Raw genomic sequence first — 27,153 nt, 5'->3', positions numbered from 1 at the left:
TTCATGAGGTCACAGGGGTCTAGTAGTCTCCTAGGGTCTTGCTAGAAGTCTCAGGAGGTGTTAGAATCTTTTAGAAGTCATGGTAAAGTCATAAAAGCAAAATAAGTTGCATAACAATAGCAATAATGCAACATTTATACTATAATAATGATTTTTGTTTGTAATGGTTCCCTCCAACGGTCACAACCTTCAAAATTTGGTTGGACCAGTTGGAGGAAGGTCTTCATAAGCCGTTACAGGTGGGTGGAAGACATACAATGTAAGATTTTGCTTTGGAATCAATAAAAACCATCATTTTTCCTGCAAAAACATATTTTTTTTGTTCATCGTACGGACTGTACGAATAGTGGTGGCTGGAGAGTTAGATTTTATTCAAGCTTGCAGAGTCACCTTTCTAATGAGCCTACTCTGAGCTCTTGAATCGCTTGGAGATTGGAGATATAAGAGATTTTGTGAAAATTGTTCACAAACCCTAACTACCTAGGGTTTTGAAAGAAAATGGCAATTTCTCCCATTTCCACCATTGGGAAAATCTGATTTTCAGTGGAATGGGGGTTGTCAAGTGTACTATAGGATTTTGGGGGTTTCAAGATAGGAGCAGATGGTGGCCGTACTGTACATGCAAGAATGAGTTGGCATCCTCATGTGACAACTTTGCTGCATTATGAGATTTGCTGATTTGCATGCCTTGGGGTTTGAGCCAGTGGGTGAAACCTTGAAATCTCTCTTTCCTTGTCCTAACCTAACTATCTCATGCATTGGTTTGGTTCATTTCATTGAATGTTTGGTACTTCCTTTTTTAAAGTGACCTAATTGGGGCTATTAGGCCTATTAAGCATTGCTATTTTGGAAGGTCAAAAAGTGACTTCAAAACTTGTCCTTTTGAGAGTATGACAAACTCAATAAAGGGTGTTAGGAATGCTGATTTGTTCCTAGGGTCCTTTGGAGAAATTTGTACTTATGACACAAATTGCTTTGGGAAGGGCTACTAGGCTTGTTGTTGCATTATTAGGACAGGGTAATGAAAGTTGTGTTTGGATTGTTGTTAAGCCGTGATTCCTTGGTTTTGGTGTTGTATTGAACCCCTTGACATGCTGATAGATCTAAAATGTGTGAATCCACCATATATGGTTAATGAGTCAAGTTTGCCAAGTGTGAAGTTGAATGGATTAGTAATGATCCATTAGTGTTATTCTTGTATTAAGGTGTAGAAGTTTGGGTGAATTGTTAGTCCAGTTGGATTGGTCTCAGCATAACTTAGGATTGTGCTTGTTAAACCCTTGCCTCTGCATCAGGCACTAAGCCTATTATGATTACTCCTTATCGCTACTTGAAAAGGCTCAAAGATGAGATTGAGAAGAGCATACAAGGGCTACTTGATCAGGGGCATATCAAGCCAAGTAAGTCCCCATTCGCTTCTTCAGTTGTTTTGGTGAAGAAAAAGGATGGTACCCTCCGGATGTTCATTGATTACTGGATGTTGAATAAGAGGACCATAAAAAATCGGTATCCCATTTTGCGGATTGATGAGCTCATTAATGAATTGCATGGGGCAAGGTATTTTTCAAAGATTGATCTAAGATCTGGCTATCATCGAATCTGGGTTAGAGAGTGAGACATAGAGAGAACATTCAGATGTCACTGTGGGCACTTTGAATTCTTGGTCATGCCTTTTGGTCTCACCAATGCTCCTGCCACTTTTCAATCTACTATGAACAGGGTATTCCACAGTTAGCTCCGCAAGTTTGTGTTCATCTTCTTTGATGACATTATGATTTATAGCAAGACGTGGGATGATCATGTGGTTCATCTGGATACATTTTTGGGTATGACAGTTTTACTTTAGCTGGGACATATTATCTGTTTCAATGGAGTTCGTATGGACCTGGATAAGATCCGTGCTACTGTGGAGTGGCCTACACCAGAGACCTTGACACAGTTACCTGGGTTTATTGGTCTATGTGCCTTTTATCGTAGGTTTGTGGCCGGTTTCTCATGACATGCTACACCCCTCACAGATTTGACTCGTAAGGGTGCTTTCCAGTGGTCAACACAGGTACATGAATGTTTTGAGAAGTTTAAGATTATTATGACTTCATGTCCAGTGTTGGCTTTGCCTGATTTCTCCAGGCCCTTCGATTTGCATTGTGATGCTTCCAGAGAAGGTATTGGTGTCATTTTATCCTAGGATCTGCATCCCATCGTTTTTGAGTGCAGGAAATTGCAGGGTCTTGAGAAAACTTTCAGCGTTTATGATAAGGAAATGTTAGCTATCATGCACGCTTTGGCTAAATTCAGGCAATTTTTGATGGGCAGCAAGTTCTGCATTAAAACTGATCATAATAGCTTGAGAAATTTCTTGGGACAAAGAGATTTGAATGAAAGGGAATAGAAATGGGTCAGCAAGCTACAATCTTATGATTTTGATATCTCCTATATCAAGTGAACTTAAAATGTAGTTGCAGATGCCCTCTCGAGGAGACCTCACCTTTGTATAGTTTCTGATATTTCAAAGGATTGGAGGCATTTAATTATAGCTGAATACGCCTGGGATCAATGAGCGACAGGTATTGTGGATGGTAGTATTCAGGATGATAGATATTCACTTTTAGATGAGTTGATTATCTACAAGGGGCGGATTTATTTAATTCTAGAGTCAATGGTCCGTAAGATTATTTTACGGGCATTTCATGATTCTCCCATGGCTGGTCATTCGGGGTTTTTCAAAACTTATAGACAAGTTCAGGAGAGATTTACATGGAAGGGGTTGAAGGATGACGTTCATCACTATGTCCGACAATGTTTGGTTTGTCAGCAGAAGAAACACGAACACACATATCCTCTTGGTTTATTACAACCACTTCCTACTCCTGAAGGGAAGTGGGAGGGAATCTCCATGGACTTCATTTTGGGCTTGCCTAAGGCCCAAAGGCGGGATTGTATTTATGTGGTAGTAGATAGACTCACAAAGTATGCTCATTTCTTCCCTATTAGCACTACCTATTCAGCTATGTAGTCGGTTGAATTATTTTTCTGAGAGATCGTTAGGTTGCATGGTTTACCTAAAACCATTGTGAGTGACCGTGACGATAGATTAATGAGCCATTTCTGGCAGGAGATTTTTAGATTGTGTGGGACTGAGTTGACTCCTAGCACCAGCTACCATCTGCAGACTGATGACCAAACGAAACTAGTGAACAAGTGGGTTGAGGGTTATCTGTGGAATTATGTCTCCTCTCAGCAGAAGGCGTGGGTAAAATGGATTCACTTATGTGAATATTGCTACAATTCCACTCATCACATGACTATACATATGTCGCCTTTCAGAGCTCTATATGGTTATGATCCGCCTAGTTTTGTCGATTTGTCATGTGGTGATAGCAGAGTATCGAGTGCTGGGGAGTTGCTACGGGACAGCTATGATGTAGTAAGGACCTTGAAAGATAATATACAGAGGGTGCAGAATCAGAAAAAGCAACATGTTGATTAGAAGAGAACAACTCGAACTTATCAGGTAGGGGACATGGTTTACTTGATGTTGCAGCCATATCGACAGTCATCGATCAAGAAGATTGGAGCTGAGAAACTTAAGCCGCAATATTATAGACCCTTTCAGATTTTGCAGTGGGTTGGTGAGATAGCATATGAGTTGCAGTTGCCTGATGATAGAAAAGTTCATAATGTGTTTCATGTTTCTTGCCTCAAAGGGGCCTTGGGTCATCATGTGAGACCTCCTGTTTTGCCTCCATTGGATAAGGAAGGGAGATTGGAGTTGGTTCTAGAAGCAATTCTTGATACTAGAGAAAGGTAATTGTGACAGAGGACCATTTGTGAGTTTTTGGTTAAGTGGCAAAATTTACCAGATGAGGATGCTACTTGGGAGCCTAAAGATATTCTACAGCATTCTGGACTTCGATTGCTTGAGGACAAGCAATCTTGGGGAGGGAGGATTGTAATGTCCCTGATTTAGCAGGTCTCCAGAGAGTGGGTTTGTCAGCTCATTATCGCGACCCTCATGAGCTCATGTCTAGTTTTGGGGTCTTTGTCATGAGATTGCTATTTTTGGACTTACTATTTTTAGTAAGTCACTATTGGTCAGTTGCTATTTTTGGAGTGCATAGTTTAGGCAGGATGGTTCTTTGATTCTAGTTATTTGATTTCTCTAGAATTCTTTATTGAAGTCTTTTTTGAGCGAGCTTGTTGGTTTAATGATGATTTAATTTGCATTTAATAAGCATAGTACTTTATATTATAAAGTTTCTTTTTAAGCAAAAGGTGTGAGTGTGAAGTTGGATGGTTCAATTTGTGTTATAAATACAACTTTTTGTTGAGAAGAGATCATCTTGAATATTATATCTCTTATGATTATAAGGATGAGGGTTTCCGAAGATTTATAAGAATTCTGAAGTTTGGTGTCTGCAAATTATGCTGAGGTATATAATTTGCAATTTCCTCCTACTGTAATTATTGTCTACAGAGAACCAATTTTCGGAATAGCATTAAGGGATGGTGAAGAAATTATATGTGGAATTCGAATGCAATATTGGAGTTATCCTAGGAAGTACAATTTTTTGCAATTAATGTCCATAGACCATTTGGTATTTCATGTGGAGCCTTGAGGTATAAAATTTGGAGTTCTAGAAGCTAGACGCTTCATTTTTATGCTCTTGTGGGTTACAAATCACGGATTCTAAGCCATTTTCTTGACCCACGATTTCCATTACAGCCTAGTGTTAATAATTACAGGGCCTGCGATTTCATATTTATGGCTTTTGATTTAATTTGGGTCCAACAATCCAATATTCTGAGGGGGTGCCAAACAGCTGGATAGGTGGCCAATGCATTTTGGTGGTCCTACGGTTTGGTATTAGGCTGATTCTTCAATTCCTAGGCACACGTGATTGAAGATTCATTGGAAATTGCTGGGCTATGTTCTGCTGACATATGCAAGTTCTACATTGTCATTTGTAATTATTATTTACACGCAGATAAGCAATCAGGAAAAGGGTATCGATTTATGTTTTTTTTGAAATTTTGGTTACATTGAAAGTTCTTGCTAATAAAATTGGAAATCCATTGTATGAAGCATTATTTATTTTTAGTTATTTATATATGCAAGTCTGATATATCAAAAAACCAAAAAATACATATTCCAAACTCCAAAAAAAATCAAAAAATACCAAAATAAAAAAAATCAGTTTGTTCTTCAGCATTCTAGTTGGAAGAAAGTTCGGGTCTTTATAGATCCCTTATGAGCTTCAATTGATCATCAATCCCCTTGATCTCTTTATCCAACAAGGCGGCTCATACTCTCTCATAACTGGGGCCCTTATACCCTTTTGGAGCTTCATTGGCACTTTTCGGTATCTTCTTCTCGCATGGGGAGCGAACAACACTAGAAGGCAGCCCATTTGCAAACAAGCATCTTGTCACATCAATGTCAGCATAACTGTACTCTCATTTTGGAATGCAGGTCCCAATGGTGCCTTTCTTTTCTGTGTAAGGGTGCTTCACTTTTAGCATCAAGGTCAACTGAGGCAACATAATAGGGGTGGCCTTCTATCACAACATTTGTAGAGGGGGGTTGCATTCCATTATTTTTTACTTTTACTGCCAATGGTTGTATTTGCCTATGTTCTCTCTTTTGCTGCTTCATGCTCTGCAATATATTTTGATACTATTGCATTTGGTATAGATGCTTTTTTTTCAAGGCATTTTGTGGCTCCTCTTCCAGGGACTCCATACAAATGGCCTACCACACGATAATATGAACTATTCCTTTAACCTGATATTTTTAATAGAATGCACTATCTTTTGCAAGGGGTCTTACAATATTAATTTACTTCAACTAAGGAGAATCAAAATGGGGTTCTATTATTTGTTTAGTATTGCCTACGGAGGAAGAGGTAGATGGCATTGTAGTTCCTTTTCCTATTGCAAGACAAAGTATACATATTCAATATAAAAGAAAGAGAATGAAAATTTCTAAAAACAATAGGTAGATCTTATGGACAATGAAAGAGAGATGAAAAATGAAAAAACACTTGAACAAAAAGAAAAGAAAAGAAAATGACAAGAACTCACCATTTCCACACATTGTAAGCTTGCCAAGGTGTATGAATGAGACAAAAACACTTGAAAAAATCCACAAATCAATCCTCTGACTCTTTGCACAACCAAACTCTTGCTCAACCACCTATTTGCTCTAGCTGAAGACAAAATAACCTATTTGCACACCACTAATGAGAGTTAGAAGTCAACATAAGCCTTTCAAATACACTGTTTAGGGTTGAGGATGTAAATTTTTTATCAAATTTCCAAAAAAATAACTTGGTCGTTGTCTGTGGGCCCTAGTTTGTGCTTTTTCCATGTCAGCTCGTCGAATTTGGAGGTGTTCCGCCCGAGTTCGATTGGCCCATGGTTTGTTTTGAATTAGGCATATTCGGCATGGACCTTGTCTAGACCCTTAGGCAGACCAAACCAAAACCGTGGACTAGTTCAAACCATGGCTGGTCCAGCGTCTTGTTTGGACGAACTAGACATACTAGACTAATATGAATATTAACGTGTACTTACAAACTTAATTGCTCAACTTGATATCTGTTTTACATATGAATCAAAAAATATACATGGTGAGCCGAAAGAAAAAATTACGACTGCTAGAATGCAAGTGATGGTAAATTGATATCATGCAGAAAATGTCAAGAAATAAGAGATGCACTGAAATCAAATAATAAGAACAATTCACATTTATAATAATATATATACTCACATAGCAACAAGAGGGCAGATTGAAAGTGTAAATGAAATTTAACTACAAGTGTAAAGCTCAAGAAAAAATAAATAAATTAGAAGATGCTTACTCAAAAAATCCATGGGAGAAAACTGCAAATATAATTTCATACCAAATAGAGTGCATAGAAACAGAAAAAAAGAAGTATGCACTTAGATTATAAGACAAATCGTTTCAATGGTGGCAGTTAGTTGAATGCTCCAAAGGATCAGTATTTTAGTGTTAGAGTAATTATTGTCATAGATTATTTACCCATATATAAAAAAAAATTGGAGAATGCAAATTTCAAATAATTTGCAAAGCAGCCATGACTAGATGTGTGAAATGAAAGTCAACTAGTGATTCACTATCCACCTATCCTCTTGTTGGTGAACAAATTTCTCTCCTACTCTATCACCTTATAATATTAACTCTATTACCGTCCTTTGGAAACAAATTTGATCATTCAACAGTTGGGTAAGTACATGACGGTTACTTCCCTCTGAATTTTATAAGATACAACTCCCTCAGACAGATTTTAAATGAATCTATGATATTCTACAAACACATGCACTTTTAACCAGAAAGTACATAAGGTTTCTCACATTACTCTTGGGTAAGGAGCTTAATTCAACAAATGCATAAAATCAATCACAAGTTCCGAGAATCAAAGTTTACTATCTCTCATGAATTAATCCAATATCACAATTTAATTAAACATTTAATCAAGTGTGAAATGCCTACTTACTTTGAACCGATCAAGATAACATAAGGCTCAAAATGTAATATTCACAAAGAAACTTTCATCTCATAAATCTGAACAGAAAAATCCAAATTACTTCCATATGTTCATTTATATTACTAATGCTCAAAGACAGATACTTCAATTTTCAAAGTATGTAGTTGCATTTCATTTTAGCAAACCAAAAAGAGCACTAACTATCGGCACTGCTATCCTTAATGTCCGTTCCAAATTATCTAACCTCTACTTAGTTTACATTCTAGCATATACAGTTTTTGAAATAGCTAGGAGGTCTCCCTGAAAACCCAACCTCATGGCAATTAAAAGAAACAGTTAATGAAACCAAATAGTGCCAAAGGACACATGGCCCCAAAGTTTAACTACCATCAAAACTTTCTAAAAAAATAACTAGATAGACAAATTCAGTTTTGCCTCCTCTACTTGATCTTTCTCTGACATGGTGTCATGAGTGAGCTTCCAATCTCTATATGAGCTCATGAACTCTTTTACCATAGGTGCATTGGGGTTCTTCAGACTCAATAGCCACACCCTCCAGGTATTTTTTTCCCATTTGAGCTTCACAATTCGGTCAGCATATTTGGGCCATTGATCGACATAGAAACGCAACATGGCTCTTACTTGTGTGACTTTAGTGAAATCTTCCGTTGTCAGATTCCTTTCTTCCTTGGTGGCTGACATGGCTGTATCAAAGGTTTTCATCATAGCCACTTTGTCTTGATTTTGCAGGATGCCTGTGGGGTTAATAAATTTCATGTCTTTGATCATATTGTCATGCATTTCTTTAACTTCTCTCTCAATAGCTTGAACCCTAGAAATAGCAACTTTGAACACAAAGTCTCTCCAACCTATATTCTTTTTGAGGGCATACAACATGCATTCGTCAACTATCTTCAAAGAGTTTTCAGCTAGGAATTTGGGTGCCCCATACTTTTCGACTTCTAAAATCTGTGTAACCACAACAGTCCACTTGCCTTTCTCTTTTCCCAACTCAGAAACCTAGGTTTGTATCTCCCCTAACAACTCCTTTACATCATTAAAAATAGTGTTGGACTCTTGGATGAACCTATTCCCATCTTTGGTTATTCCATTGAACCAGCGAGCGCTTTGCCCCTTTGAATTTGGCTTAATAACTTTTTGTTGTCACAGGAATTTGGATCAAAGGATTGAGGGGCTTGAGCTAAGGGCAATGGTCCAAAGTTGCTAAACAAGTCTATGTACTTTCCCAAGGAAATAATAATTTCTCTTGAGTTGCTTCTTATCTTGACTCTCTTTCTAAGATTGTGTCAACATATGTTGTGCAGAGTGTTTAAAGAAATGATCTTTTGCATCCTTGTCTAGAATCCCCAAATCCACCTTAGTCATTTTAGAGTTGCTAACATCTAATCAGTGTTCCTTCCTTCGGCATATATATGGCAACTTCTGTGGTCACTCTTCTGGTCTTTGAATCAGTCAGCATTCTTGCGATCATCTTTACCCTTCTAGGTTTAGGGGCTTTTGTTGTGTACATAATCACAATGTCTTTGATAGGTACAGAGATTGGCCCTAGGCTGTTCGTTAACCATTGTGGCATTGGACTAGAGATCGTTTTCTCCCCTAAAGTCTTGACAGGTGTGACTAGAGTGTTTAGTACAAGGGCGAGGCTATCAAGCATCTCTTGGCCTTGGTGCTCATTATCTAGAGAGGGGGAACCGAGTTCCTTTTCTTTGTCCAAATCCATAAAGGCAGCATCTTGTGTGGCCATTTTGTTGCATTTTTGGAACCTGGTTCTCTATATGACAGAGTGGTTTGTAGAAGGTTTGAGATCTTGTCCACTAGAACTAGCCTTTTTGCCTAGGAGGTGTATTCTACCTGCATCATCAATTGAGAGAGATACGTTAGAAGCACTAACAAGGGAATAGAGAGGACTTCTATCAGATCCTTCTGATTGAACTATCTGTTTTCTTTCTTTTCTCTTTTGTTTCATCTAGATTTCAGTATGTCTAATAACAACTCTGGCTCTTTGATGGATGTTGTCTTCTTCTTCCGTGGCCCGATCTATCATAAGTAACAGTGCTTCTTCTAAGTTTTGATACCTTGGTTCAACAACATTAGAACAATCCTCTTCCACTACTTCTATGTTCATACTCAACTGCATAGTGGCAACTTGGGGCAGCCGTAACTTGGAATGATCCCTCTTATCAACCTCTTTTTCATCTGGACAATCTTCTCAAAAGTCCTCCAAATGGGGAATTGGTACTTTATGATCCTCTAACTTCAGGGATCTTTTGGTGAACCCTTTATTATCAAATCCCTTACTATCATATAATAATCAAGGTTGAAATTACACAGATCACAACCTATACTTACTGCATCCTCCATGGTCTTGCATGCATGGTGACCCAACTGGATAGGAAGAATCATCTCCCATTTTTCCTCAGGTGGAAATCTTCTGACGACAAGAGAGAGTTGTCTGTACACTTCCGCGAATACAAAGAAACCTACCGCATGCCTTGGTAGTCTTATGGGTTCATCTTCAAAACCATTGACTTGAATGTATGTGAATTGAGGAAACTAGATGTAGAAACTACCGTACACCTGAACTAAGTCCTGGTCTTATTGTGACATTCTTCCTCCTGGAGTCTCGATTAGTTCAAGACATAATATTCCCATGAACACATCATGCACTTTCTTGTAATCTTCAAGGGCTCTATTCCTCTGTAGCATGGGGAAGTACTCATAGATAGTGATGTTGTTGTCCCAAGGTTCATGTGGAATACGGATACCAATTAAATTTTGGGTACAGGTTAGGTAGTGCATTAGGTAAGAAGACATGTAGAAATCTTTCTTGACCACTTGAGATAACTTGGGTTGTTCTCTCAATGAACCCATAGTGAGTTCTCCCCAGTCCATGTATTGCTTACCCTCTAGGATTATTTCAATATAAAAATACATCTAGTCCTCAAATAAGGAGACTTCAGGGCAACCTCTTACCCTATGTAATAGTACTACCAAGTCATGGATATACGGCTCCACGTGGTCTTTGTTTAGGCTTTTGGCATACAAGAACCCCCTTTTAAAACAATTTTGGTCCTATTTCTTGCAATAGCATTGTGATACTTTTCAACTAGCTCATTGAACTTGGCCAGGGACTAGGTAGGGGTGAGTTTAGGAATTTTTAACACAAACATTATTGTCTTTCTATTGACATGGATTAGAGTTTCACCATTGTATTTCTTGATACACTTAGCCATAATGTCATAGTGGTTTATGCATTCTTGGATTAGTGTATTGCTCATGACTGTAGGTGGAAAAGCCACCGCTTGCAACAGTCCACTCAACAAGATTTCAAGAGAAAAATGCTCAGCTAGCTGGTCGAAAACTCTCATTTATCCTTTCTATGTCTACACCCTTTGAGTCGGTGTCACTTATAATGGGACCTTTGTAGTTTATACTAGTGACATTACCAAAGAAATATAGGGTAGACCTCATAATTCTTCTTTCAAACAGACGACATGCTTTCAAGCTTTATGCAAAAGAAATTATAGAAACACAAACGGGGAAAAGTTATCAGTATTTACCTTGAACTTGTAGACCCAGTGAACACTCCTTCGTACCTCGTCAACTCACCTTCATAATTCACACTTTAAAAGAAATATTACCAATCCCACATCATTATATGACACTCTTAAACTGGTAGTTGAGAAGAAACATATCCTGAGGATCAATTAAGGAAAGTTTTGCACTTGGTAAGAGATTTTGATTTGACAACCTTGTGGCATGGGTAGACAATAATTGTCACATCCTACATTCAACCTTACCATGTCATGATTACCACACTTGTTCTGGCTGCCTTTTTGCTTATGTCATGTTTCCAGGTACACTCTTTTCTGAGCCCTAAAACTTTATTACTGATGTACCATAATTAATTTGATCCATTCACTCTTATTTCATGCCACCACATCATACTGTTGTACTTCAAAAATTCAATGAACTTATTGAACTTATTTGAACTTAGTACGAGACGGTTCCATAAGGTACAAGAATAATTGATATGATTTGGACAAGGGACTCATGCCCAAAGATCTTATGAACCATGTTAGCTTTTAGTGAATCCATGTGAACCTCTTTGAACTTAGTATAAAGTGGTTTAAACGGTTCACAATGATTCAAGAGATCCAAAATTCTTAAACAAAAACCAAGTACTTGACATGAACTGACATGACATATACAAGGGTAACTCATATAAGAAATCAAAGAGTAAATGAGAGGAGGGGACCGACTAATTTTAAATGTGTTGAAGGCATCCAGATTTGGAGTAAAATCACAAAGTCACAGGCAAAGGAGGGTCTTCAACAACAAAATAGGGCGACTCTAAAATGAGAACTCACAACTCTATAGTGGTCTATTGGGGTGGTGATAAGGTGAATAAGCTCTCAGTCTCCCTTTTGCCTCTCATAGTGGCTCCCTATTATATAGATAGTATTGGCTTGGATTGGGCAATGTTGGCACTCACCTGCTCTCTTCTCTTCTCTTCAATTCCTCACAAATCAGAGTTGGCCCATCTATTCCCCTGAAGGGAGATGTTGATGCAGTTTATATTCTTCCCTCATCCTTTGATTTGATGGAATGGTGGAATTTCTATTTATCTATAGGGAATATGTCTGCAATTTTTGTCTCCAAGCAAGCATGGCCACTGCCATCCATAACAATGTAGGCTTTTCATTGGTTGTGATCCTTTTTGAATCAATATCAGTCTATTTTAGATTAATTCATTGATCATCCTTGATAGTATTTGAGATTAGCTATTTAGCAATGATGGAACACATAATGAAATGGTCATCCCTGATTTGTTTTTTAAATTTTTTAAAGAGAAAAGATTGAGAGCCAAAAAGTGTTTTTTTCAATATTCATTTCCCACATTTGTTGCATACATAGAAACATTATATTGAAAGTGAGTAGAACATTACATTTGCATTTAAATGACAAATATCATCACTACAAAATTTAGTGAGCAATCAGCAACAGACTGAAATTATATTTTTCAGACCTGAAAATAGTCTCTGACCATGAATATAAAGCTCAGAAAATAATCAGCGTCAAACTAGGTGCCAAATGGGGCAAGGGTGATTCACTAATCAATTTATCGAGTCTACTAGCTTCACCAAATCTGCTCCAGCATAATAGGATACCAACTAGTAATGATAGGCTCTTCCAAATGGATGATTTCAGCTCTCCAAAGATGCTGATTTTGATCCCAAGTGAAATCCATGTGCCGAGGAAAAATGTGTGTGTGCCGAGGAAAAATGTGTGACCTTAGTAAGGGTGACTTGATTAGAAAATTCAAGGTCTCACAAAAATATGCAACTAAGCTATCAAATTTTGGTACCCAGCTATGAGAAAGAAAATGAGAACTATGGTACCTAGAAAAGTATCTCCAACGCCCACTGAGTAATGAGAACTATGGTTTCCGCTTCTAGTAGCTCTGAAAATGAATGACACTTTGAAAACACACCAAAGCACCATGTAACTCGAAAAGCACTCTCAAAGGCTCATACCACATCGACAGTTCAATACCCATATCAGTATACATCATAAATCCTCGCCATTTTCAAACCCAATACTTCAACACAAGCCAAAATCACTATAAATTAAATCTTATTCCAACCAACCAGCTAGGGTGAATGTTTCACCACCAAAACCAGCAACCAGTAAGAGGGTTCTTGTCCTCAACCAGAAAAAGAAGAACTCTCAGAGCTCATTCCAACATCTCCATACGTTGTGAAATCCAATATATGTATTTGAGAGGGCAAATTCAAATTTATAAGAAGACGGAAGAATTAGGGAAATACATTGGAATTTGAATTCATTCCTCTCGTTTCACCCTTTTAAACAATATAAAATTACCTCTACTAGTCAGCCCCTTTTGAGCTCATAAAAATGAACTTTTAAAGAACTTCATTCATCTCCTAGTATTGGTGTGACATTTTGAGGACATAATATAAATCTTGTATACTGCTGAAGTCCCTCCTCACCTTGGCATTACATTATGAAGTCTAACATTTTCTTTTTAAAAACACCTTATTGCCCTCCTTTCCTAGGCATAGCAATGGAGGGACAGTTTGTGTAAACGTTTCCCTTTTTTACTCAAGGGATAAAGCAACTTTATATAAATAACTTAAAGAGAAACAAATAAAATATAATTGTGTCAAACTTAGAACTCAACCAGGCACTGAAATTGCAAAGCATTTTTCTTTGAATTAAGAGGATAGAGAAGCCAAGACCAAGCGCTCAAAATAGCACTTACTAAAAATAGGCATGTGCTAAAAATAAAAACACTGCTAAAAACACTGAAAATACCTGCGGGAGCTTTTCACAGGACATTTTGTCTTCAACCAAATCCACTTAACCAATGGGAACCCAAAAATAGGCTAATGGAAACCTTAAACTAAGTAGGTGCAGGAAGAGGAAATTACACACCAATTCTCAACCTACTAGTGTTCGTTAGAGAAATGAAAAACTATTCAAAGTTAAGCGAAGATTAAGATTGTATGAATGGAGACCAAATCATTTATCTATTTCTGCCTCAATCAATCCTATTTCTTAGAGTGGATATGCCTAAATATTCCCCAAGAATGCTCCCAAGAAAAGTAACTGCATGGCTGGAATGAGTTTGCATTACTATCTGTTAGAGTAGTAGCTTCAATCGAATTGAAGCATGTGATAAATCAGAGTACTATATATATTGAATCTCATACTGCCTTACATATAATCGGGTTCCTTGTCATACTGTTATCAGTGTTAATAAGTGTTGACTATTCAATGTTCATGTAGGGACATGACTCTATGTGGTGACTATATTTTATATAAATATCTTGTGTATTCGCTGTGAAGAGAACATTCATTAATTCACGGGACAATTAGTATCTTCAGCAGAAAACTACATCACTATAATCTGCATTCAATCCAAGACATACATCTTGCACTATTTCACAGTATTATCTAAAGATTGTTATATCAATGTTGATACCTGTTTTGAAGTATTTGATATAATTCAAATGCAGTCACCGTACATAGCAGATTGGTTCATTTAAATAATATATCAGAATCTCAGTCAAGGACATTGCTCCACTCATTCTATTACTCTGTTAGAGATCTTACATTCCTTTACATGGTATCAGAGCCTAACTGATAGATTTTAAATATTTGTTTACCACTCAAATTTCAAGTCTATTTAAATAAATTCTAAATTGCAACCATGGTCAACCATGTAAGGCTGGAGGATAGACTTGAAGGTGCTTCAAAGTTCAAACTTCATATCTTGGAAAATTCGAAGTATGATCGTCCTTCGAGAACTTGAATTAGAAGGATACATGGAGGAAAATTTATGCCTGAAAATGAACCAGATAAAACAATCTGGAAAAGGCATAATAACAAAGCTATGAAAATTATTGTAGATTATGTTAAAGTCTAAAGATCATATACTTCCTTCCATATCAAATCCAAAAACCGCCTATGAGATGTTTATGACTATCTAGAACACATTTGAAGTCGATAATACCAGCAGACTGCTCACTTTGAAACACCAACTACTATACATCAAAATGAATAAAGAAGAGACTATCACATCTTATTTCATGAGAATTGCAGAGTTAAAAGATCAACTTTCAACAATTGGAAATAAGGTTGATGACAAAGAATTATCCCTAATAGCTCTCAAAGGTTTACCTATGTCTTGGTAGTCCTTTATTCAAGGAATAAGTGCTTGACCTGAATTCCCAAATTTTGACCAACTCAAGAATGACTGTACATGAGGAATCAAAACTGTTTACAAGAAGAACTAGTCCTAATCAAGAGGGAGAAATACAAACTATTCAAGTTAACACAAACAATAAAGGGAAGAAAAAACATTTGAAATGAAAAAGGGGAAAGAGTAATCAAACATACAAGAAAAGAGACATGCCTAAAGTTCAATGCTACAAGTGTGATGAATTTGGACACACTCACAAATACTGCCCAAAAAGTAAGAAAATTCAAGCTGCCCTAGCTGAAGTCAAGGAAGAAAACTCACTATTCTTTTTAGCATTATCAAGTGAACTAAACACCAACAAAAACACCTGGATAATAGATAGTGGAGCATCTCGACTCATAACTGGATTCAAAGACCAATTTGAAACATTTGAAGGTCACTCCTCTGCAGAAGTCACAATAGGGGACAACTTCACCTATCTAGTGGAAGGAATAAGGACTTGTTCAATACAATTGAAAACCGAAGTTACTTTACAACTATAAGATGTACTATTTGTACCTGGCATCAAAATGAATTTTGTCTCCATTTCAGGCCTAGCAGATCAAGGGTATCATGTCACCTCTCAAGAAGATAAAGTTCTATCTTGGCCGAAGAATTCCAATATCAAGAACGCTATCACCATAGGTTTTAGAGATGGAATTTTGTATAAACTTTGTAGCTCTCAAAACCTAGCCTTAAACCATGAAGTTTCAAACTCTAATGAAATTTGGCATTGAAGGCTAGGTCACCTTGATTTTTGCTTTACCATCGATAGTAAAGATTGTAACAGGTCTACCTAGTCTAAAATCTAATCATATTGGAACCTACAAGGGATGTGCTTTAGGAAAAACTATCAAAGGATCATTCCCTCATAGAGAACATAAATAAAAAACTGTGCTTGAACTTATTCACACTAACTTGTGTGGTCCTATGCCAGTACCTTCACTAAGAGGTTTCGTGTATTATGTAATTTTTATTGATGACTTCTTGAGGAAAACTTGGATTTACTTTCTAAAACTTAAGGAATCAAATGAAGTATTATCAAAGTTCAAAGAATTTAAAGCATTAGTCAAAAATCAAATAGGGAAGAAAATCAGGACTCTAAGATCTATTTTGGATGTATACTATAGTATTTGATGCTTCAGCCCAGATTGAGATGTGGAGATCTTGATCATGCATCATGGTTTTTGCGAATTTAATAATAGTTCTATTTTTCCTTTCTGTCACTCCATTCTATTATGGATTATAAGGTACTTGGATTATAAGATCATGTTGAGATTCAACTACAAGGGTACTTGGATTCTGACTGGGCCAATAGTTCCATCAATCGTAAAAGTACTACAGGATGTTGTTTTAGCCTTAGATTTGCAATGGTATCTTGGTTTAGCAGGAAGCAGTCATCAGTTGCCCTAAGTTCTACTGAAGTTGAATATATAGCTGCCTCTATGGGAGCCAAAGAAGCAGTATGGTTAAGAAAGTTAGGAGTTGGATTATTTGGGAAGTCTCTGAACCCTACAGTTATGTATTTTTACAATCAGAGTTGCATAAAGTTATCAGTAGATCTAGTTTTCCACATGTGATCAAAGCACATCTACATTCCCTATCACTACTTAAGAAATATGCTAGACAAAAATGTTGTCAATTTGGAATACATTAGCACTGATGAGAAAAACTACCGATATATTCACTAAACTTCTCTCCAAACCTAAAGTGGAGCATATTAGAGGTAAACTTGGGATGAGAAAAATGTGATTATAACTCTTGAGAATGACTCTCAGTTATATTGTAAGATGTGTGTGTGTATATATATATATATATTCATTTAAATTCTTGATGTTAAAAGAGTTACTATCTTTCATATGTGGATTATGTCATGAAAGCTGCCGATCTTTCATTGGTATATGTTTTTAAGGTTTTTATTGTAAGGCGACAATCATATCAATAGCTTGACCTGTTATCATGACAGGCTACATTAAATTGTTGTCCTGGAGTGCCAGAAGTCATGATAACAAACGTATCATGATAAGACTAAATTAAGTTGTTGTTGTCCCGGAGTGCCGGGGATCATGATACTTGTCATGATAGATTTCATGGCATTTTGATTATTTGTTATTTGATAGACTGCATTAAGTTGGTGTCCCGGAGTGTCGGAAATCAGATAACATATTCTCTTGATAGACATCACAAATCTGATGTCAATGCACATATCAAGTGAATATCACCATGGTGAGAAAACATTGATAATTCAGTCCTCCCTTGCTAAGAGGGAGTATAAGAGTAGTAGCTTTAGTTGAATTGAAGCATGTGATAAATCAGAGTACTATATATATATATCCTTATACTGTTATCATGGCATCTAAGCCACCAGCAGTCATATTATATTGACTTGTTAAGGACCCCTGTGCTTTGGGTTATCGCACTGATTTGAATCGGTGTTAATAAGTTTTGACTTTTCAATGTCTGCGTAGGGACATGACCCTACGCGGTACTTGTACCACGTAGAGTCATGTCCCTACGTGGGCATGACTGTACTTTTTATATGCATATCTTGTGTATTCGCTGCGAAGAGAACATCAAGTATCGCATAGAGTCATGTCCCTATGTGGGCATGATTCTGCGTTTTATATAAATATCTTGTGTATTCGCTGTGAAGAGAACATTCATTAATACACAGCATAATTAGTATCTTCAGCAGTGAACTACATCACTACAATCTGCATTCGATCCAAGACATATATCCTGCACTATTTCACAGTATTATCTGAAGATTATTATATCAATGTTGATACCTGTTTTGAAGTATTTGATATAATTCAAATACAGTCACTGTACATAGGAGATTGGTTCATTAAAATAATATATTAGAATCTCAGTCAAGGGCATTGCTTCACTCATTCTATTGCTCTGTCAGAGATCTTGCATTCCTTTACATTATCCAACTTGAGACTCTACAAGCCTCTTGCTGTGGTGAGAAAAGAGGCCCTTGATAGTTAATTGCATTTCATCTCTGTACATGTCATGAGCTTCCATTTGTAGCTTGTGCACGCGTGATTTTCAATTATGCTTCTTGTTGAGTTTTACCACATGGTTGGCCTCTTGAAATACCTAACATTGGCTATCTTTGAATCAAGTTGCATAAGTCTTTTCCTTTTAGCTTTTCAAGAGCTCAACAAGTCTCACTATTACAACCTTCCCTCCATCTGTTAACTGTTACTCCTCTTGAATATGAACTTCCTTCAATTCCACTGACCTGTTAGATGCAAAAAAACAGCTATAATGGGAGTTCCTCTAGAAGTCTTTGCCAAGGTTTTCTTTTCTAGGGATGCAATGCAGACTAAAGCCCCACTACCATTTATCAGTAGAGCAATCTGATTATTTGTAATCCAATTGATTGATAAATGCACGTGAATAGAAATCTTTGAATATCCACACATTGCAGCCATGAATCTATAGCAAAAGATATTTATATATAATGGAAGATTGGCCTAAAGAGGTCTAAAAGCACACAAGCTCTAGAATAGATTCCTTTAGAGCCATCATAGCTAGAATCCAATCTGACAAAAGTGTCAATCTGTTTTTTCATTTAACGAATCCCTCCCTTCAATCTAAAAACCAACAGGAGGTGGTCAAGCCATACCTGAAAGGGTACCAGAGAGAGTACTACCATCTGATATTAGGTCCATCACTAAACCAAAATTTATTAATAAACTTGAGTAGTTGAATCTCATTCAATGTATAAAAAATCAGTTTGAATATTATTAATTTAGAAATTAATATTTAAAAATTTCATCACATATTGAACTAAACATATGTTGGAGAAAAATCCTTTTGCCTACCTAGACAAGAATGACTCCACTAAGGTTGCTCATCTTTTCTTTATGTTAGGAAAGAATAAGGAAATTCATTTTAATAAGATTGCGCTCTCTTCTACATCCACCTAGAATGATGAACTAATAGATAGAGTGATTTAAAAAATATCTTGTATCGTGAACGTGACATTGCATTTGGTGACTCCATCTAGCATCAACAATATTCAAATTGGCATGATAGTTTGCATTTTGGATCATAATGCCTCATTTTCCCCCTCCATTGCCTTGTACAAATGATTGATGGAGTTTTTTTTTTCTCACCGACCAATTTTAGCACTTTGACAATGGGAAATGTGCACATTCTATTGTGCATTCATCCAAAAGGCTTCATAAAAAACAAGACATGAAACTATGATCCCATTCATTTGAGTAGTAAAGAAGTTCTTTACCTAATCCAATGAAAGAGATAGGCTCAAGGAGGATGAAAGAGATCAATACTTACGTAAATTTTGCAAATAGAGACCCACATAAACTTTTCTCATATTGGTTATATATGATGGGTAAAATATGGCCCAAATTGATAAAGGAGTTGGGACTTAACTGAAATTTGACTTTCTAAAATTGAGTCCCAACAGCCTTAACCCTAGGATTAGATTTATGATATTATGAATCAGAATTAGGATTTAAGAAGTTTAGAAAAAGAAATGTTGGAATTGCCTTTGTCATGCAACAATTGAAAAATATATTGGGTTGATGATGTTTTGAAGGGGCAAACTTGAATGTGTACCACCATGCCCTAATTTGATAACCATAAAAATGTTTGGTGATGCTTATAGTTACTTATTACAGTTTGGAAAATCCAATGTTATTTTTCACTGGGTGTAGGCCTTGCATTCAAGCTTGGTTCAAATCTAGTTTGATTTAGCTAGAGATGCAGACAAGGGGTGTGCTTTTGACAATGGGTTCATCTTGTAATAGCCTAGGATGAATTTGGGAGAATCAATTGGAAGCTAAAGACAAACCTACATTTAAACAAGAAAAAAGAAGCTGCATTTTAAATATTTTTTTACAAATTGTGCTATCATGATGAGTTATAGAAGGTCGACATTATTTGCTTAAAATTGGGCACCCAAATGTCATTCTAGCGGAGCTACAATAATGAAGAAATCCATTATATTGGGCTTTTTTTGTCCCCCCATCAAGAGCATGCTAGTTTCAGTCTACTTGAGTTTTTTTGCCCAAAAATGTAGGACAAAGGGCTTAGCATGGTAGTATCAAGGCATTTTAAACAATTGCCTTGTTGGCTTGACTCATTAAATTTATACAGGAATTAAATCTTTTTTAGGGCTATCTCTTTCTTGGCATAACTTTACTATTTTCAAGACCATCATCCATGCTATATGGGTGTTTGGAGAAATGGACACCTTCCTCTTTTTTGCCTTAGCTTCTAGCTCATCTCTCAATAAGGGTAAAGCTCCAGTTCTGATCAAAGTGAGGTGCTAGATACCAATTGGAATTTTGTAGTGCCTTCATCTAGAGGGGTGGATGTTAGGCCAATCTGTACCTTTGTTTCAGTAAAATCTTTGAGAGCAAACTTAATTGTTTAATCTTTCTTCTAATCGATAATAAGATATTCCATTAAAAGGCACTATCGAGGCTTAAAAATTGAAGTATTAAATTGTGAAGGTATGAGATTTATGTGAATAAAACCCATGAATCTGCAATGGTAGATGGAGATCTTGCAGACATATCAAGTGATAGAAAATCCATTGATACCATATATTGAGATCATTGAGATGAATTCACAGTCTTCCAAATGATCCTAGATCCTAACAAAGTATTCTCAAAATGTCCAAGAGGCTTGACTCCGAGTGATTAAAATGTTGGGTTAATGTTGTGGAGACCCAAATTCAAATCGCCAAAGGGGCATCTAATGTGGAATTCTAACTTGACCCAAATTCAAATCCCCAAAGGAGCATCTAATGTGGAATTCTAACTTGTGACTCATGGTCTTCCCTTTTTGGCTTCTAATGCAAATGTAATATCTAATGTGGATATCTACTGATTTTTTTTGTGTCATAAGGCAGTTCATAAAATGAAACAATTTGTGATTGTTAAAATGCATGAAATAAAGAACAAGAACTGAGATAACATCACAGAAATGAGTCACATATGTGAGAGTGAGTTGGAGATAGCCATGTGATAAGAACTCTGAAGAAGTAACACCTAGTCTCTTAAGCTACTATCTCTTCCATGTTTAGAAGTTTAACTCCTCAAGGCTTATGCTTATCAATAGAAGCGGTATCTACTATTCCAAACAGCTACCTAAAAAATGTTTAACTTTCTCTATGCATACTCATACTTTGTTCAACCCCCTTAAGCACTGAAACTCAATTAATAGACGGAGTTACAAGATTCCCAAGAGATAAATCTATACAAGAATTCAACATAGGATTGAATGCAAATATCCTAAAAGTTATTAAAACCATACAGAATGCTTCAGCTCCTTGAATTCCTGCTGAGTTTTCTAATTTGTGCATGTATGAACTCTTTCGACTATGCTCAACCTTTTCCAAAAGCTCTTCTAGATCAAGACAACTTTGACCCTACTGATCATGTTGATTTGTTTTGACTATGTTCAAACATGTCAGATGCTGACTATTCAAAGGCTGTTTCTGTTCTCTAGGTGTCTGAATCTCTCCCGAACCTTTTGCATATCTGCATTGTGTTCTGCGCCTTTCAGTAAACTATGTTTTTTCTGAATTTTGTTACACATTAGAGTGCTTACGAGTGTTTCAAGTTACACGCTTTTGCAAAATGAGTTTATTCAGCTAATTTTGCTAGCTTATGTGATCCAAATCAGATCGATTGTGAAGACATGTCCTCTTTTATGAGATTGGGCTTCCTAATGCAACTTGCTCATCATCTTTCAAATTTATGTTTTAGGTGGAACGTTAGGAGTGAGGGAAACCCACCTTGTTGGGTTCCATTAATGACATGTATGTTATATAATTTGGCAATATATATTGTCTGGGTGTAACTTGCATTTGTTAATGTGCTTATATATGCAATCTATGCAGTATTATATTGTAGTTAGATCCTTAATCGGTCATCCTACAGTTTGGTAATTTGTTGAGAGGTGTATCAATAGAGATGATGATTCCCACCTCGTGAATCAATTTTCTAGTGATTCCTATTTTATAGATTCACATTTTTTTCCAAGTGCTTTGGAGTTTGAAATCTGAACACTTTCCCATATTGTGTTCTCTCTTATACTCTTGGAATTTCATATTCTTTTGATTGTGAACTTGTATTTCTAAAGCTCAGAAGCTTTCCAAGATTTTCTAAAGCATCAAGCTATGTAAGTCTAGCTATTTTGAGTCAGTTATATGGATTTGGTTTAATTTTCTGAATCTGTGATGCAAAAGAACTATATCATTACCACTATATTCTTCATTAGCCAATCATCACTAACATCTTCTTCACTATGAATGTCCAGATCACATATTTTACTTTATAATAATTAATATGCCATTGAGTGTGGTTGCAACAATCCATGTTTTCAACTTTTTGTTGCAATGGAATCAACCTTTGTGTACAAACCCTGTTAACATTTTTCATGCTTCTTTCATAACAGTTTCATTTAATGAGTTAAATGATATGAATTTGTGCCAATAACTGGATTATCAAGCTTACTTCTACAATCTTCCCTGCAATCAACAAATTGTGATCCCAATATTGGTATACAGAAATCATTGTGCACAATGCTGTTTACTCTTTCAGTTGATGTTTATTGGAATGCTCCCTTGCCAGATACTTCAATGAAACTGTCAGGAGTCTCATGACCATAAATGCCAGTCTTCTCATTCAGTGTCTTGTGATAAGAAGTGCAGACTTCCCCATCTGGTCATACGCTGTATGGCACCACAATCTAAGGATCAATCATCAAAAAATATTTTAAAATATACTTGTCATGAAAATCTTGTCATAACAGCTTCTATCTTCTTTCATGTGTCTGCGCTTTCCTTCTGATCATGTCCTTGGCTGCAACATGTGTGCTTTCCTTCTGGTTCAGAGATCATTGAACCTAGACATTTGTGAGCATTACCAACAGACATGCTCTAATGTTGTTGTTGCACACTGTCAACTGTAAGCTTGAGTCGCTTCTAACTGGAGAAAAGTGTTACAATTTAAAGTTATGACTGCAGTCGTTCCTTTCTGCCTTATGTTTCAGAAACTATGCTTCATAGTTTAATCCCTTATGCATGCTTGACTTCATGAATACATATAGGCTAGTTAGGTGGTCAAGACTTGTTACAGTGTCCAATACTTCAACTAAAATGCTAACTGCATCTTTCTGGTTTATAAGCAATTTCAACTGATTATAGTCCAAAGTCATTGATTCCATTGATGCCATTTTCAGTTGGAAGAGCCTCGACGTTAAATGAAGTCTGATAACAACATTATGTCATTGTGCAAATGATCCTGTTTCTTCGGATGATTAGGGATTTACTCACATAAATCTTGACAGGTTCAATATCATATATGGGAGCAAATTTTCTGCTTTCTTCTCTAGTCAGTGATTTCCTCTTTCTACGTGAATTCAGATTATACCAAATTCTTAACTCCAAGATCTCACCATTTCCGAGCATCTGAACACATAAGCCCTAATTTTCCCTATATTCCTCAATCAACTGATTTTCAGCCAAAGATGGTTTCTAGTCATGTGTATTTCAATAAGGAAATAATGATTACTGAAACAAAATGTTTCTCACATGGAATAAAATTCCAATAGCTTTGGAATTGAAACCAACTATGAGGTATAAATTCCAAAAACCTTTTTCTAGCCCATGTGTTCATCAGATGCATAGCTAAAGGAAAGGATGGGAAAATGTAATGTAGAGAAAGTATGCAATAGGCATAAATGCACATTATACTCCTGTATTTTTATAGAATATGAATGACAGTGTTAAGACTTTAGCATGTATTAGCGTACATAAACAATGCTCATTTCTAAGACGACCAAGATTTTATCTCAACTTAAATGACAACCAAAGTTCCAGCAAATATATTTTCAATCAGTTAACTTGTTTCCAGAATCTCTGTTTCAACATACCTTCAGACTTCTGAAATGCTAAAAAGTTCAAGTTTGATGCCTAAATGGATGAAAAAAAAGATATATTGTAATCTAGCTTCCAAATTAGTAGATTTATAGGATTGAAGCAAAGTCCAGCAACACTTCCTCCTAGACATTGCCCCTTGAAGTCTTAGTATCAGTTTTCTCTATCTGCCTAGTTTGCTCTTTTGCCCTTGCAGGAATTCCTATTTTTATTTGACTTCAAAGATTGTAATCATCAACTGAGTTGAAAATGGTACACTTTTAAGCCCAATGCAACAACTTATAAATCAGAGGAGGAAATCTTCAAAAAATTGTTATTACAAGGAAGGGAAGGGCTCCGTAATGTTCACAATATAAACATATACGGCTATTTGACTATGGCCATTGCTATTAGTTAACTAGAATTTTCAGTATACCTAAGGAATTACAAATGTATTTGATATAAATGAATATATGCAATTCTTAAGCACATTGGATGGTGATTCAAACCATCCGAAGCATCTAGTGGCAATGTAGGTTGCTTCATCGGGGGAGTCGGAGGATGTGGAAATGCGGGTGAGGTCTGTAGAAGTGCAACTACGTATTAAGATTCAATATTGTTAACCCTTCCCCTAAGACTTCTAGGTGAAAAATTTTGCGCATAATTTTGATGCAGTTTTGAGGTACAAATGCAGGATGGTCAGTGGTTCTTCTGTCTCACTATGGTAGGACTTTCATGGAACGAACTATGGTCTTGTGAGCCATGATGATTGGGCAAATGATTCTTAACCTTGTATATATATGGCCAAATTAAGAACTCTTCCTGAACATTGGAGTTTGAGTTGTGATATGTACATGGATTTTAAATATATAAATTTGGCTTTCTTCGTCTGGTTTTTGACTAGTATATTGCCTTACTTTTAGTTATCATGTATCAGGATCAGGACCTTGTGATTGCAAATGTTGGAGATTCACGGGCTATTTTGGGAACATTATCAGATGATGACAAATTGATGGCCGTTCAATTGACTGTCGATTTAAAACCAAACATACCTCGTAAGCTTTTCAATTCTAATATTTAGCCAAGAGATGTTTACATTGTCTTGGCAGTTGGCACTAGCAAAGTAGGTACAGATACAGTGTTCGTTTTTCTGCGCCCTGCCATTAAGGATTCATTGATTTCTACCTATCCCTGTAAAGGTTTTGCTTTAAGAAACCATCAAGGTCAAGATGGAACTTATGCTGCTATGAATGGATGTCCATGAATATAACATAGTTCTTTGCTCTCTAATGCATATGAAGATGTTGAATTCGAGTGACCGTTCTGTAAAGTTTCGCTATGATTGCTTTCTATTTGAAGAAAAGTTAGAACATATTTTTTGTATAGCGTGCTAAGATTAAAATAGTTGTGTTGCAGAGGAGGCAGAACGGATAAGGCGGTGCAGAGGTCGAGTATTTTCTTCAGAAGATGAACCTGACGTATATAGAGTCTGGTTACCAAATGATGACTCCCCAGGACTTGCTATGGCTCGAGCCTTTGGAGACTTTTGCCTAAAGGACTTTGGCGTTATTGCTGTTCCGGAAATCACATACAGACATCTCACAAGTAGAGATCAGTTCATTGTGCTTGCAACAGACGGGGTAAATTCCATAGCTTTGCATATCCGGCTTCGTAGAACGATCTCTTTTACTTTTGACAACTTATAATCTTCTTATGATCTCCATTTTGTGAATATTTTCTCTAAAATTGGTGGAGGATGTGGTAATGATGCAGGTTTGGGATGTCCTTTCAAATCAAGAAGTTGTTCGCTTAGTGTCATCTGCACCAAGTAGAGAAGAGGCTGCGAGAGTAGTAGTTCAGAGAGCAGCTCGTGCATGGAGGCATAAATACCCAACCTCCAGGATGGATGATTGTGCCACAGTATGTTTGTATGTTGATTCCCAATCTCGGGTAAGTAAGGATGTAGATGTTGATGATACCTCTCACAATAATGCTCTGAGCAGTAGTAATACAGGTGGGGAAGAGGAGACTGAAAATCCAGCAAAACAAGAGGAGCATAATAACAAAGAATCCCGTCGTAGCCTTGCTGAATGTATTGCTACGGACGAATGGGCTGCTCTAGATGGTATGAGTAGAGTGAACTCTCTTTTAAGCTTGCCCAGATTCATTAAGGGAGATTAACAATTATGAAGGATTCATTCACTGAACCCCACTTTTCTCTGTCACCATATCTTGTATCTTTCAAGAACGGATCCGGTAAGAGCACTGAAGCTGTAATTGTTTGTGGATGGGAATAAATATTTAGACTTTTGCGAACAATTATTGTGGTTTTATTGATTATATATATTTTAAAAACAAATGAGAGACTGCTATTTATTTTAATATTTGCTTATGAATATTTATATATTTAAAATTATTATATTAAATAGATAGATAATTTTAATGTTTATGAGGTTAAATAAAGTCTATGGGATAGCATGCAAATTAAGAAAAACACACAATCTAAAAACACTACTTTTTGCAAGTGTGATTTAATGTAAAATATAATTGCAAATTTTATCAAATGAGTCTAGTGGGAGATTCAAGGTAGTTCTCTTAGCAAGTCAAGTGGTAATACTCTTCATATGGAGTTGGGGAAACACTCTAGGTTGAGAGAATTGAGAATAATACCATCAAGTAGTTATGGTGGTATCTGCCAATAACGTTTTAAGAAACACAATGAACTCCATAACATGTCATTTTTATAATTTTGGTAAGCATTGTTGTTATTAATTGATCTTAATTCTATTTTTTTTTCTTTTAAATTGAAGAATAACAAATCTTATAAAAAAGAATGAATATACATATGTTGAAGTGCATATGCTCTTAATTTGATGATGTTTAGGGTTGAAGAATAATATGACTCATTAAAAATGATTACTACTAGTTTGGGTCTAGAGATGCTA

General features: G+C 36.3%; 1 protein-coding gene across 12 annotated transcripts in view; it reads left to right on the top strand.

Moving 5' to 3' along the window:
• Positions 1–26,590, top strand: part of LOC149572724 (putative protein phosphatase 2C 33) — a 79,969-nt gene extending 53,379 nt beyond the window's left edge. For all 12 annotated transcript variants that reach the window (XM_089813805.1, XM_089813811.1, XM_089813804.1 and 9 more), the window contains 3 exons: positions 25,146–25,263; positions 25,625–25,848; positions 25,982–26,590. In XM_089813805.1, the coding sequence (XP_089669931.1) occupies positions 25,146–25,263; positions 25,625–25,848; positions 25,982–26,389 (750 nt within the window). In that variant the 3' untranslated portion in view covers positions 26,390–26,590. The remainder of the gene's footprint in view (positions 1–25,145; positions 25,264–25,624; positions 25,849–25,981) is intronic.
• Positions 26,591–27,153: the final 563 nt, after the last annotated feature.

Source organism: Cupressus sempervirens, chromosome 2, assembly GCF_028749045.1.
Source record: "Cupressus sempervirens isolate cs-2001-9-10 chromosome 2, ASM2874904v1, whole genome shotgun sequence".
Taxonomy (NCBI): Eukaryota; Viridiplantae; Streptophyta; class Pinopsida; order Cupressales; family Cupressaceae; genus Cupressus; species Cupressus sempervirens.
This window is presented reverse-complemented; position numbering and strand designations above follow the sequence as displayed.